This window comes from Bombus flavifrons, chromosome 14 (genome assembly GCF_040668555.2).
Source record: "Bombus flavifrons isolate JBK064 chromosome 14, iyBomFlav1_principal, whole genome shotgun sequence".
Lineage (NCBI taxonomy): Eukaryota > Metazoa > Arthropoda > Insecta > Hymenoptera > Apidae > Bombus > Bombus flavifrons.
In genome coordinates this window covers 6,805,496-6,819,191 of record NC_138455.1, presented here as the reverse complement: position 1 = coordinate 6,819,191, position 13,696 = coordinate 6,805,496, and the positions used below count along the sequence as shown (strand labels likewise).

Below are 13,696 nucleotides of genomic sequence, written 5' to 3'. Positions count from 1 at the left end.
AGGGAGAAAATTTTGGAAAAAAAACGGTGTCGTGGATGTTGGGATACGACGAGGTATAATACGACGGACGATGTTAATAAGAAACAGTAGGTCAACTTGTGTAGAAGGAGGCTAGAAGCTCCTGGCAAATCCGGTGTCAATGAGATCGATTCACCCGGCATCGTCGCTCCAGTTATTGACAGGGAACTGGACCGTCTAGTTCTTTCTCGACGACGCTTCTTGCATCCACTGCAACAACGTGGACTACGAACAGAGGATGTGTAACAATTCGTTCTGGAAAGGATATCCAGTTGCCTGGATCTCGATGCCGGGTTACACTTCGCCGAACACTTCAGATTTTTTGTTACCAGCTAAGGAGTGGTGCTTGGAACACTTACATTTTTAACGTGTTTTTTGTACTTCCGTAACTAACCGATGATTTAACTTCTTACGGCTAAAAGAATCTCCGACAGTTTGTACCAATATGTTGGATCGAAGTATATATTTCGATTCGAAGAACGTAATTTATTGTACATAAATCATTGCACATAGATTACGTAGTTATATACGTATTCTATACGTATTTTATCGAAGGCCATTTCAGCCTCTCGGAAGACAAATTCATTAACTTTACTCCGCCAATTTTTTCGTTTCATCGCACAGGTATATGATTAATATTCGATTCTCAAGGAAGAAGGAAATTTATTTCATTTTATCCATAGTAATCACCTCGTCTTTTGGCTTAGGATGGCTTCCGGCCTCATGTCATAAATGCGTAATATTTCGTCTAATATTCTAAGAAAGAAATATATACAAACCAAACAATCGTTTTTACAAAATAAGTATGTTTAACGTAGCTGTATATATATCGTCAAATAGCAACGTTATGCATCAAGGGGTTAATAGGTTCTCTCCAACTTGAGGGTTGAATTTAGAAATCATTGCTTGCAACGCTTCTAAGCAATTTTATTTTCCTGTACACCTACTCTATGCTCCTCATTCTCGTATTCTATGCTTCAAGTTCAATTATTCAATTCTCCAATATATTTGTATTTGATTGTGATTCAATAATCACAGCAGAACGTTTGTTCTTATGCTGTTGGAAATACAAAAACCAGCATCGCTAAAGGACAACTTGAGCGAGGCCAACACAAAGAACCACTTCGAGTTCTTAAGGGGAGACAGATCTACTAAGAATAGTATAAGAGACTCTATAGTTGATGCAACTACGAATATAATTAAAGACAATTTTCCAAGAATGAGAAGGATGTGGATGAAAGGAAAAATATAGAGATTGGGTAGTGGGGTGGGCCCTAAGATTGGTAAAGGGCCTAATTTTACACGGATCTTTCAGGCTCCCGCGCACGTGTGCCAACTATATTGCGAAAGACTTATACGGGGCACAAGGTCCAGCCATTCGCCGGTCGAATTTTTACCGATCGAAGGTTAGGTTTCGCAGTTGGGTCTGCGTACCGATCTGTGGCCCCTGCAAGCCCTCTCTCTCCTTCACCAATGTCCCCGTATCACGTCAGTACAGTCAGTTCTGCTATCACGCTACTTTTCCTTGAACAATTCTGCCTTCGTCTGTCCTGCTTTCTTTTTCTTTTTTTTTCTTTTTTTAATTCTATCGTCTCTTGAGTTCTCCTGCCTCCCGTAAGTCGTAGGATTCGCTTTTTTAATTATGGAAATTGACGACGTCCAATACAATGCATAGACCTACATAACGTCGAATAACTGAGAAAAACTATAAAAATGAAACCTCTCTACGGACATAATTCTTAATCCCATATTCAAGATCCCGTATAAAGATTGCCTGTCCGTATATTCCCATCATAACTTTAATAGCATAATCTCCGTGGATAATGCTAATAATATGGTTCGCAGGCTTTTAACAACCGCGATCACCTCAATCTCTACAAAACCCAAGAAAATAAGACGTTGATTAACAGAGGCAGAGGAGAACCATCCGAACAAAGACGCGCTGTCTCAGCTCCACGAACAAAGAAGAATTTCGTGAACCTACACTGGCTCACGAAGATATCTGTATGCGTTATACAATATGTTACACATATATTTTACGTGTTACATAACATTTTGAAATTCCGTTATCGCCGTATGTGTTACACGAGTAGTTCTGCAACTTCATTAACGCTATAATGAGACGCAACAGTCGTGATTATATCGGTCAAATTTGAAACCAATCTGAAATTGTATATGGAAGCTGCAAGACATTTATTGCGAAGATATATTTACGATAGTAAAAAATTAATACGTGGCATGAATAGTCATCATCAACCAAACTGATTATTTACCGTAAAGATATATTTAGTAAAACTTAATATACGCCAAGCATGTATAACCATATGAAACATAATATGTGTCAAGCGTGATTCCATCTCTGTAATTACTTCAGTAATCTTGTAATTTCCACACGTAAGACCTCAGTAAGTTTCGTGTCAAACTTTACCAACGCGGTACGTACAACTCGAGTCTCGTCAGAGAGCCAGTGAAATTTGAAAACGTTCCATACAACACAAAATGCGTTCGTAGAAGGTATCCGCGAGCAGCCGAATACACACTTTCGTGAAGCCACGTACCACAAGACAAAAAGATAGAGCAAGAAGAATACAGAATAACGGCAGCGTTCTGTAGAATGGAGCAAGAATCCAAGCATTGTTCGAAGAGGCTGGAAGACGACGGAGAAGCTCTTATCAGAGCAGTTCGTGCAGCGTGTGGTGTTATCAGGAACGACTGTACCTGAGGATCGTGAGTCAGAACAAGGCAAGAGCGGCTCAGAGTGGAGGCCACTTCTCCGGGTTGTCCCCTCCTGGCGGGGACACGTCGCGTTCTCGGAGGACAACGACGACGACGAAGGAGAGATCGCCAGTCAAGACCCCGGCGAAGAAGAAAAGAGAGACGAGTGCGGCCGTGGCGAGGCTTACCACGAGGCCGTCGCGAGCGATCAGTTCGGTCGACGTGCAGAACCGGCACGGACGTCGTCGCCGATTGTGAACCGGCAGTGAGCTACCATAGAGTACCACGGATAGAGAGCATTAGCCGGAGGATGCCTCTTCCCTTCACTGGATAACGTCACCCGATTCCTCGTGTACGTTTTCAATTCGACCTACACTGCCGGCCATAAATATTAGGACAGCCGCTTTATCGAAAAGTTGCAATAAATTTTATTCGGAACTCTTAACACTCTTCGGAGAAAATTACGCGAACAAAATGCCAGATTTATAATCACAGCGCGGCTTTTTACGGAAACTCCAATCTTTCAGAGTATAGTTAAAAAAGTACAGACTCGGTAGAAAATCGTGTTACACATCAAATATTGTGTAGAAAGTTGTATACTTTTGATGTTTTATTTGACGTACCTAATGTAGTTTTGTTTGTCCAGTTTCGAGTTTCCTGCGAATACGTGAAAATTTTGAGTAACCCGGTATATTCGGAGTAACTGGAAAATAAAAACTATCGTGAAAACAAATACTATCAGATGTCCTAATACTTTTGGTCGGCACTGTGTGTATTTTCATAGCTTTTTATTACCGAGTCGTTGGTTATTGTGAGTTCTTTTTTACTTGTTCATTGAGTTTCATCCCGGTTGTTTTTTCTTCTTTTTCCTTCTGGTTTGTTTTATTTGTTGGTGAACGTGTGGTCGAGGTGGAAGCTCAGATTGCGTTGAGGATGGTTTTTTGCTAGACTTTAGAAGGTATCAAATTTGAACGGCGACCGGGGGGAATAGCGCCAGTCGAGATTGTAAGGCAGTGGGTTAAAAGACCGGATGTAACTGTTCGCGACTTCGTGTTGCAGAGATCGCTTTTAGTTTTATTTCTTTCTCTTTCGATGTTTAGTTCAATCAGGAATGTTCTTACAGGGTTTGTTGATTTTTTAGAAGCATTAAGTGATACAGTGAATTAATTTTATTTTTTTACAAGCTGTTAAATGAACGCAGCATTTTTTTTTTTTTTATCGTATCACTTTAAAATTCTTCTCTTAAGATGTTAAGGGTAGTCGCCTGCCGCGAAAACAATTTTTGAAGATGTTTTTAGTCTTCCATTTAACACCTTCGCTACTCTAGTGGAACGAAACATTTGCTATAAATCATATTCTGTTTCTTGTACTTTTTTACAAAATATTCAATGATTTAATACGATATATCTTTATTATATTTTTATATTATTATACATATTTAATAATCTCGATAGATACGGTCCCGAGATTCTTTTACTATTTTCTACCAACCGTTCATTTATTTCGTAGCTGAAAATTAAACGCGAATAGATAAAGAAATAGGTACAACCACTTCAGACAATTCAACCGAGATTATATTGTTGTTTAAACATGTAAAATACATTTTTGTTGAAACACCATGCGTTCTCTGAGTCTTCTTTGCAATTTGCCACATATTACGAACATATTACTTATACAGGGTGTAACAGAACATGTACGAACCTTTGCAGCAGCTTATTGTGCACGCAGAAACAATGAAAAAGGTTCATATAAACGTTCATATATGTTGTACGTGTTTTTGTTTACGAGATACGACGAATTTTCTGTTTTAATTTCCTTTGTCCAATTTCCTTTACAGAACATTCGGTTGCACTCTGAATGGTTCCCAATGTCGTTTACCAAATTTATTAAGAAGCTTGTTCTATTCTGAACGCCAGTATTTCAACATTTTCGATACATGTTGCATATCCTTACACGATAAATTCATCGTATTTCATAGACCAAAACAGATAAAGAATACTGTTGTACATTGTTTTTTGGTGTACAGTCAGCTGTCGAAGTGGGTCCCATATAATTCTGTCACACCTTGTATAACGAACACACATTACGAAAACGAAATGTTCCCATTTATACGCTGGCGAACGTGTTAAAGGAGTCTCGTACGTCTTGTTATTAATCGCGAACGACCATGAAAATTAGATTCTCTTGTTTAGTGTCCTCCATTAATTTTTCCTGGAAAACGGCCCCTCGTTCGGGAAGACAAATTCACCGAGCGTGGAAAAATTCCTGAACGTTACTTTCGCGTTTTTTTACTTCATTATTTTTTTCCTTATTTCACGAAACGGAGCAGTTTAGAAAATCGAGGAATATTGTCGCATTAAGAACGAATTCTTCTTGCTTCGCATCGTAAAATTCGCTTTAACGATCGCGCCAGGGAAGTTACCGGGGTCTCGCCTTTTTCCGGTAAGGTCATCGGTAGGAAAGCTCGCCTTATACTGCCATTAGTATAATTAACCCAGATTTTCCCGGATTTATGGTGAACGGCGTGCGGGTCAGAGCCGTGCTCACTGTATTGTAGTGCCTCGTCCACTTCGTTGTTTCTTCACTTCTTCGGTCGAAGAAGGAGCAGCATTTCTGTCGGTTGGCACAGCGAAAAATATAGCAAATTAGCCGGTGAAAAACGAAGATGTAAAAAAAGAAGAAGAGCTGAGTTTTGTACTTACAGCCTGAGATTGATAGTCGATTTTCTTCATTTTCGAGATTCCACGTAAGAATCATGTATCACGAATTAAAAGCTAAATATAGGAAACTAAGAAATGAAAGAGGTGGAAATGAAAGAAAATTTTAAAACTAGGATCTACGGTTGATAAACGATTTTCCTAAATTTATAATAATTATTGAATTAATAATAATTGAAAATAATAATAATAATTAATAATAATTAATAATAGTAATAATTGAAAATAGATTCTGTTGTCTCTGTTCATTCTTTGAATCGGAGAAGAAATACGATTTTTCGTGGTTAGCGTCGAAATAGAAGATCAAAAAGTAATTGTGAGGAATTTAAATTCTGAGTTTACGATGATTTAGAAGTCTCGTCAGTTTTAGGACAGTAAATAGAAATCATTGCGATTGAAATGTACGAATTAGGGAATTGAGGAACGAAAGAAAAGCGCAATATTAAATTTAAAGATTGCCATTGACGGATTTATTTTTGATATTTCTCAAAACTACTAAACGTAAAATTAGACGCTAATAATATTCCTCCAACTACTGATAAAACCAGTCGAGCAATTAGAGAAAGATCGCGGAGTATCGGTTAGTAATAACGAGATATTGTACAATATTAATTCGCGTTCTTCTCGGGTAATTACCATGGAACGCGTGGACATATTGATTGATTGCATTCGGTGAACGAAGGAGCAAACAGGGAAGTCGAGTGTGAATATTTAAGTATCATCCGAGTTGATAATTTCAATCAGCCTTCGACTGTATTTAAAATAGGAAACGTTAATTATTATTTATGACCATGGCGAATGAGTAATAACTTTGCATTCTCATCGAAGGTAGTAAATGATGGAAAGAAAAGTTATAAGGTCAAGATTAGAGTATTCGAAAATTAAGAGATATAATATAAGAATAAATGTTGTACAATTTTGTATTTAAACTTGATTATAATTATCTAGAAACTAGAAATTAATAGAAAATAGAATTAATTAGAAATGAAAATATCGAAAAATTGAGAAAGTTAAGAATTAAAGCTATAAAATTGTATTTCAAGTTTTCCCTAAAATCAAGTATACGAAATTACAACATGAAAAAGTCGAATGGTTAAGAATTGAAGCTATCAAATTTCCCTAAAATTAATTATATCGATGTAAGATCAGAATATCAGAAAAATTTGCTAAGATGGAAAATTGGAAGGTTAGAGAATGAAAACTATAAACGTTGTTTGTTTCAAATTTTATTAAAATTAATTATAGAAAATTTGTAATAAAATGATGGGTTTCGTTGGCTATTGCAACGATTGTAAGGTGTATTTTCGTTCAGGAGAGACATTCGCATTTAACACGAACGGGTATTCAGGAAGCCAGAATGTCGGAGGGCTGTACGAGTTGCAGGGGTGCGAATTATGCAGGCACCACGCTGCAGTTAAGCTCGGCTTCCGGTGGCGGGTCCGGAAGCGGCTCCTCCGGATCAGGAAGCTCTTGCACAACTACAAGAAGAGTACAGGTACGCGCGAAGGTGCTGTACGGCTCTGGCAAGGCGATCGCCAGCTTGCAAGCTCAAGAGAAAGCCGCCAGGCACTGATAAGGTTCGTATCATTTAATTCTCAAAGCAACAATAATATAAATCAATCATTAGACGAATTTTTTACATGTAATCCATTCACTTTCAAAAAAATTCTAACTCGTTCTTTATGATATATAGTGCATTAAAATCATGAAAACGCCACTTTCAACATGATTAGTTACTATGTTCTGGAAATAAAATATTGACACATGTATATGCATATGACAGCTGTACAAGAAAGAAATATTTTCTTAATGGAAAATTGATTTTCATGAACAAAAATTAAATATATTATTTCTACCATTTATTCGATGGGATAAAAAATATATTTTTTCTAATGAAAAATGCAGTAACGTAAAGATAGAGATTCCGGTGATGAATCTATTTTCTAAACATTTTTAACTGACGAAGAAAAATTCAATACAAGAAATCAACTGTTTATTTAAGGAGATAAAGTACATATGTTTTCGATTAAGGTGAAGGAAACGTAAAGGTGAAGATTCAGAAGATCAAGAGAATGATATTGTTTATCAAGACGATAGAAAATATCTTGAACGACGATAAGCAAAGATTTCAAATCATCCGCTGATGCTATCATCTTAGAAAGAGCAGAGCAGAAACCTCGAGCGATGTTAAAAAGAATATTTGAGAAACAACAACAAAGTAACACAGACTCTCCACCCTTAATCTTGTCTTAACAAAACCCATCTTCCATTACCATCGATCAACCACCAACACCCGCTAACACCGCTCAACATCATTCATCAACTATTATCGATCTCGCCTTGGTTCCGACAAATCTTCATTAAAATTCCCTGTCAGCCAATCGAACGTACGAAAGAACCAATCATATCGCGAGGAAAGATTAAAGACCATGCATATAGTACGAGCCACGAATTACCATAGTATCGATCTCCTCTGCAAACGGCTGTCCTAACTGGAATCGGGCACGACGTCTCCTCGAGGCGTTAATCCGAGTCGGATTCGATGCTTCTCTCTTTTCGTTTCATTTCTACTCGGACAGCTATCGTTATGGTATAAATACACGGAGGAGAGAGAGAGAAAGAGAGGGAGAGAGAGGATTCACGATCTGCCGGCAGTATATCGCGAAACATTCGATCGAAATCAAAGAGGTGAGGCCCGGAGGGCAGCCTGAGTAACAGTAAAAATCCAAGAAAAAGGTGCACGACCGGCCGATCTGGTAAAAAGAGTAAAAAGCCGGTCAATCGGCCTCCACAAGGCTTAGTACTTGGTGAACCGTCCTCGAGAAGGCCACGTATCACGAAGGACACCTCCTGCGCGCCTGTTTGATCCACAGGGAAGGGTTGAAGCGTGATCTAGGTCGAAGTGCACCCTCACAGGGATCCTTCTTCTTGACATGAATCCTACAGCTTTGTGAGTTTCTGGATTTTTATCTGGATATCTGAATCTTCCAGTCTCGTTAATCGATTGATCGTTCAGCAAATTCGTTAGTTCTAAGTCTTCTCAATATGAATTCTCTCGCTCTGTCAATTTCTGCATCTCAGTCTGTCTCAATAATTCTAAATCATTCTATGGCTAGTTTTAAATCTTCTTTAAGAGTTTCTAAATTTTTGTTCGGATATTTAAAATTTTCTATCTGATCAATTGACATTGTTTAGTTAATTCCTGATATTCGTCCTTCCACTTTGTGAGTTTCTGTACTTTTGTACCTCATTAATTCATCGTTGTGTAGTTAATTCCGTTTACGAACCACTGTTTTTTGGTTTGTAAAGAAGTATTGCTGTAGTGTATTTTCAGAGTATTTTTGTAGAGAAAACGTAATACTTTAAAATTAGGAATAATTTAAAACAAATATGTACGTTCGTTATTCAACTAATTGATGGTCTATTACAGCAACGTAATAAAGTTATAAAAGGATTAAGTGGATTTTTAGAATCGTTGCTTTCCCAATTAGGATCTTATGATATTTTTATACTTCCATTCCCTTGCAACTAATTTGATATCCTAATTTTCTCATCATAGAAATATTTCGTTCACAATCTTCTGCTAAAATTCTGGTTCGTTTAGGTGTATTTCTCATTTAAACGTCTATGTTTTTTATCTTTGTTAATTCAACAAATTTTCTATACATCCTTTCTACATCCAGTAAACAAGGAAAACATGTTATGATTTTATGTTCTTCAGCATCTTACAATCTGTGGTCCCGTTACATCTCTCCGCATTCCAAATAAAGATTTGTGTTACTTGGTCATAGTACCTGGAATTTCGCCTCGTCGTTATTCACCATTGAATTAATTCCCATCAATACTACGTACTACTTACTCAGTAGTTCTTATACTTTAGCGTCGATTACATCTTGTCGTATATTTCCGTCATTTCCAGTTCTAAGTTTTACGCCCCAGTTGCTCAATACTCTCCTCATCGTCTAACGTTGATTATCCTCCACTTTCTAATTTCCTTTTTATTCATAAACACAGACATATTTTATTTTCATCTCAACCGTTCGGGAATACTTTTTACATTTTCCTCCTATAAACGTAAATACTTCATTTTCGTCGCATTTACTATAATTTTCATTGTAATTTGATTAAACAGATATTTCAGTTTTGTTTAAACTATGATTACATACTATCGGCTTTATACATTGCAGTCATCGTATTAGCATTACAATCAACAAATAGAAGACTATTATGATTTCTATAATATCAAATATCAATCTTCTCATTCAACTCTAATAGACTAGCTCCAACTCCGATAAACTCTTCGTATTCAACACACAGACAAATCTCTGCTCGTCCACGAAGAAAGTTCGTTTCTCGCTTGTTTACCACTCTGTATTCACTCGTATTCTCGCCGAGTAATTGACTAAAAAAATTCTGCTAACGGTTATTTGCATATTACGAATGCGTACGTACGCATCGGTGATCGATGATCCAGTTCGATTTCACCGTGACGAGAATGACGAGGCCGTTTAGAACAGAACGGACAACCGGTATCGTCGATCGGGAGTCGATCGGTCTACCGCGATCGGTGCAATTAAATGCGGCTAACGCGATGGAATGCAAATGCGGTGGCTGCACGTGCTGCAACGAACGGCATTCAAACGCGTGCCAGAAACACAACCATTCACGTTCTGCTCTTTTGTGCGATTTATCCCGTGAGAAAGTTAATGTCACGGCCGAGAAAATGCGAAACTGAACATCACGTCGTCGTGGAACGTTTTGCGGCGATTGCAATGGAAGATCGTAAATAAAAGAACGAAATATATTCATACGGAAGCTTCTTCATTTTCGCGTAAAAGTTTCCAATCTCGCCTAGTGAAATTCCTGAAATTTTATTCAGGAATCCACGTCGTGGCGCATGAATTCCATTCGAAGATTACCGAAAGGATGAAAAAGATTTTCAACGGTTCGCGAAAGTACTCGAGCACTTTTACAAATTTTCCGTGTCCAAATTGTATGGAACATTTTGAAATCTCGCGAGACACGTATATTGTGGTTATGTTGCTAAAATTTGCTACATTTACACGAGATAATTATTGGAAGCATACATGAAGCACAGACAATTGTTTACTATGCTAATAAGTCAGAATATGTAGCCAGACCATCTTTGGCACTAATTGTATGATCAACCCTCGGTAGGCTAATCGTGAGATTGATACGACAGATACATGTAAAATCTAATTCTAAATATTTTGAAGCTCATTCGTTAATTAAATCAGTAATTGAGGATTTCCTGTAGACAACATTGTAAGCGGAAATATGTTTAAACGTTGTTTCCTTTATCGTATAATGTCCTACTGCTAATGCTAATGCTGTTCTAATGCTAATGGGAACACTGTAGTACAGAATTTAAAAGCTGTTTCCGTTTGTAAATAATTGCTAATAGTGCTAAAAGGTGATAGCCACCGATATGTCCAACATCGCTCATCCGCCTAAGACAATGTAAGTGTCATTAAGCGATAGATATGCTCGAACACATGCACGTTAGATATCACTGATTTTATAATAATTTTTACTAGGGAACGTTCTAAAATATACTTTTGTAATAAAGGTAAAAAGAACATGTTGAAAAAATGTATTTTTTATACGAGTTATTTAAAGACAAACAGGATTGGCATTAACTGCGTTTGCGAATAAATAGGTAAATGACACATTTAGTTTTCTCAGAATTTTCACTATATTTAGCAAACAGAAGGATAGTAGATAGTTTGGGGTAGACGAAAGTAGGATTAGATGGGAAAATAGATTGAAATAGAAGATAGGAAATTTCGTGACGAATTTGCATTATCGTACGCTTCAGATCGTATAATAATCAAGGCAAATGAAATTTTGAAAATAATTTTAAGTCGCAAAAACTTCTTCTATGTGTTTAAAAATTGGATATTTCGACAACTTGCAATGTTGTCTGCGACACGTCTTTAATTATACAGTTTATATGTATATACTGTAAATATACCTATATATTATATTTTGTATCTTAGTACAATTAAAGACTTTTCATGTACTTTTCGCAAAAATTCGTTGCAGCATAGATTTGAAGTTACTGTATTTGCTAAGATTATTCATGTTGCATACTAACTTTCCACTAAGTATACGTTTGCGATAGATCTCTCGTAACCTGTATACACGTGTCCTCATTGCTTCGCAATTTTATTATCGAAGAACCAGGACATTGTGTTGCTAACGATTTGTTAACGATAACGTTGAATGCTAAAGATTTCAAAAAGTTGTAATATCACGAAGCAAATGATTCTTCGAATATCATTCAGGGGTCGAATTTCAATTGAATTTTACTTTCCAGCGTCCTCCTCGTCCTTATTTCCTCCGGTTTGTCGAAGTCAGCGACGAACCATGAGACTCTGCGATCATCTTCCGCGAAAGTATCTTCGACTCTTCGACCAACAAACGAATCCACGTTCGACGACCGATCCAATCGAGACGATGATAATTCCGAGGCGGTAGAAACTTTATTTATTCCCGAGAATCCGAGTCAATACGAACAGATTCTGCTCTACGTGCGAGAATTATTTCAAGGAGTGGAACAATCTGCCGATTTGTTCGATCAAGAAGTTCCTGCGAGTCTTGAGAGAAACGTAACTGATAGTACGAGCGACGAGGATCGATTTTCGAAGCTGGAAGAGCGAATCCGAGAGTGGAATTCGCAGCCGTCAGACAGAGAAGAGGACGAGGAAAAGTATCCGCAGAGAAATCCCGAGGGAGGAGTTTCATTGGGGACAACCGTGCAGGATAATAGAATGGATGACGTAATTTCGACAGAAAGAAATAACTATGACGCTGGCTACAAAGGGAAAACCGAGCCCGACGAGGAAGACTTGTTGGAGGCGGCTAATTTTGGGCTCGATGCCATGAATGATTTGTATACTGTTAAGGAACCGAAGCTTTACTCGATGGGTGAGATTTTTCATAGTTCTTGAACAATCGCTTTTCCATTTGAAAAGGCATAATGCTTGCACGAGATTTTAAAAAGATTGGACAATAATTGGGAAGATTTTTCGAGGGTGCAAGAGAGATAGTTTATTCATGGAACTTCTGAAAATTAGGGATGTTAGAGATAATTGGACGAATTGTTGATATTAAATATTGTTAGAAAGAAATTGAAAATTATTGATTTAAATATTAACTATTACTGAAAGTTTTAGTTATATGCATTTTTATTATATATATACAATATGCAGTTAATATATAAAATAATATTTTCAGTATATAGTTGAACAAAATAATGGAAACAACTCTTATATGTCTTTATCATGTATATGTATGTATATCCCTTTATGTTATGTATAAGTATATGACATATAAGAAGTGTCTCCATTATCTGTGCAACCTCTGTATAATAATTAAAATACAATTATTAATTTAAATAATAGAGGTCGTTGCAAAATGTTCCAAACTCTACTTTCATATTTACTCTTATGTTTCTCATACGATTCTTACAATTTCTTCATCTATGCCCATGAACCATCTATCTTGAAAAATTTACAGGAAGTTGAAACACGCTGTATAAATGTCAGTTCCAATAAAATCGCCAAATAAACACAAATCAAACCCACAAACTATACAAACAACGATCGACAACATCTAACTGCCTAATTACAAGGTACAAAACTGATCTTTAAATACAACTTGAACAGGTCTTTACCTGGACTCTGACAATCCTGCGAGGCACGTGGCAGTTTTTAACGAACAAACAGAAGAAGCAAGGTTCCTCGCCAAGTACGGATACGCGGTTCTTCAGGGCACCACGTTGTTCAGAAGAAAGTAAGAACACCGTCTTTTACATCTTGCCTTCCGCAACTTTGCACTCTTATTTAATCTCGAAATTTCGACGACTCGTTTGCTCAAGATTCCCAAATACTCCGACAGACTCGCTTCTGTCTCGTCGCAGTCAAAGCAATCCACTTCAACGTGGCTGCCCAAACAGAGGAGTTCCCAACTGTCCGGCGGCCAGTTTGAGATACAGAACGTCTGATGGAAGCTGCAATAACCTGCATCATCTATGGTGGGGCTCCGCCATGTCCACTATGCAAAGGTAATTCACTAAATGAAAATCACGGGAGTAATAATAGTAAAAAGAAATAGGAACGTTATAAATTATATCCTTTCGTGTTTCATAGATGAGCAATCCTAAAATACAATGATATAAAATTGATTGACTATTATACGTTACTATATCAATCTATTTTACA

At 37.2% G+C, this 13,696-nt stretch overlaps 1 protein-coding gene across 1 annotated transcript; it reads left to right on the top strand.

The window, feature by feature from the left end:
• Nucleotides 1–6,713: 6,713 nt before the first annotated feature.
• On the top strand, nucleotides 6,714–13,628 carry LOC138187119 (uncharacterized). The gene is made up of 5 exons (XM_069127599.1): nucleotides 6,714–7,027; nucleotides 11,791–12,401; nucleotides 13,142–13,268; nucleotides 13,354–13,539; nucleotides 13,625–13,628. Exons 1-5 carry the CDS (start codon nucleotides 6,714–6,716, stop codon nucleotides 13,626–13,628), a joined length of 1,242 nt encoding a protein of 413 aa, XP_068983700.1.
• The last annotated feature ends 68 nt before the right edge of the window (nucleotides 13,629–13,696 follow it).

Bases quoted from the DNA above. Each gene is read 5' to 3' on its own strand.
- LOC138187119 (XM_069127599.1), top strand. From the start codon at position 6,714: ATGGGTTTCGTTGGCTATTGCAACGATTGTAAGGTGTATTTTCGTTCA. The intron at 12,402-13,141 runs GTGAGATTTTTC...CAACTTGAACAG, and splicing joins ACCGAAGCTTTACTCGATGG to GTCTTTACCTGGACTCTGAC. The intron at 13,269-13,353 runs GTAAGAACACCG...CGTTTGCTCAAG, and splicing joins ACCACGTTGTTCAGAAGAAA to ATTCCCAAATACTCCGACAG.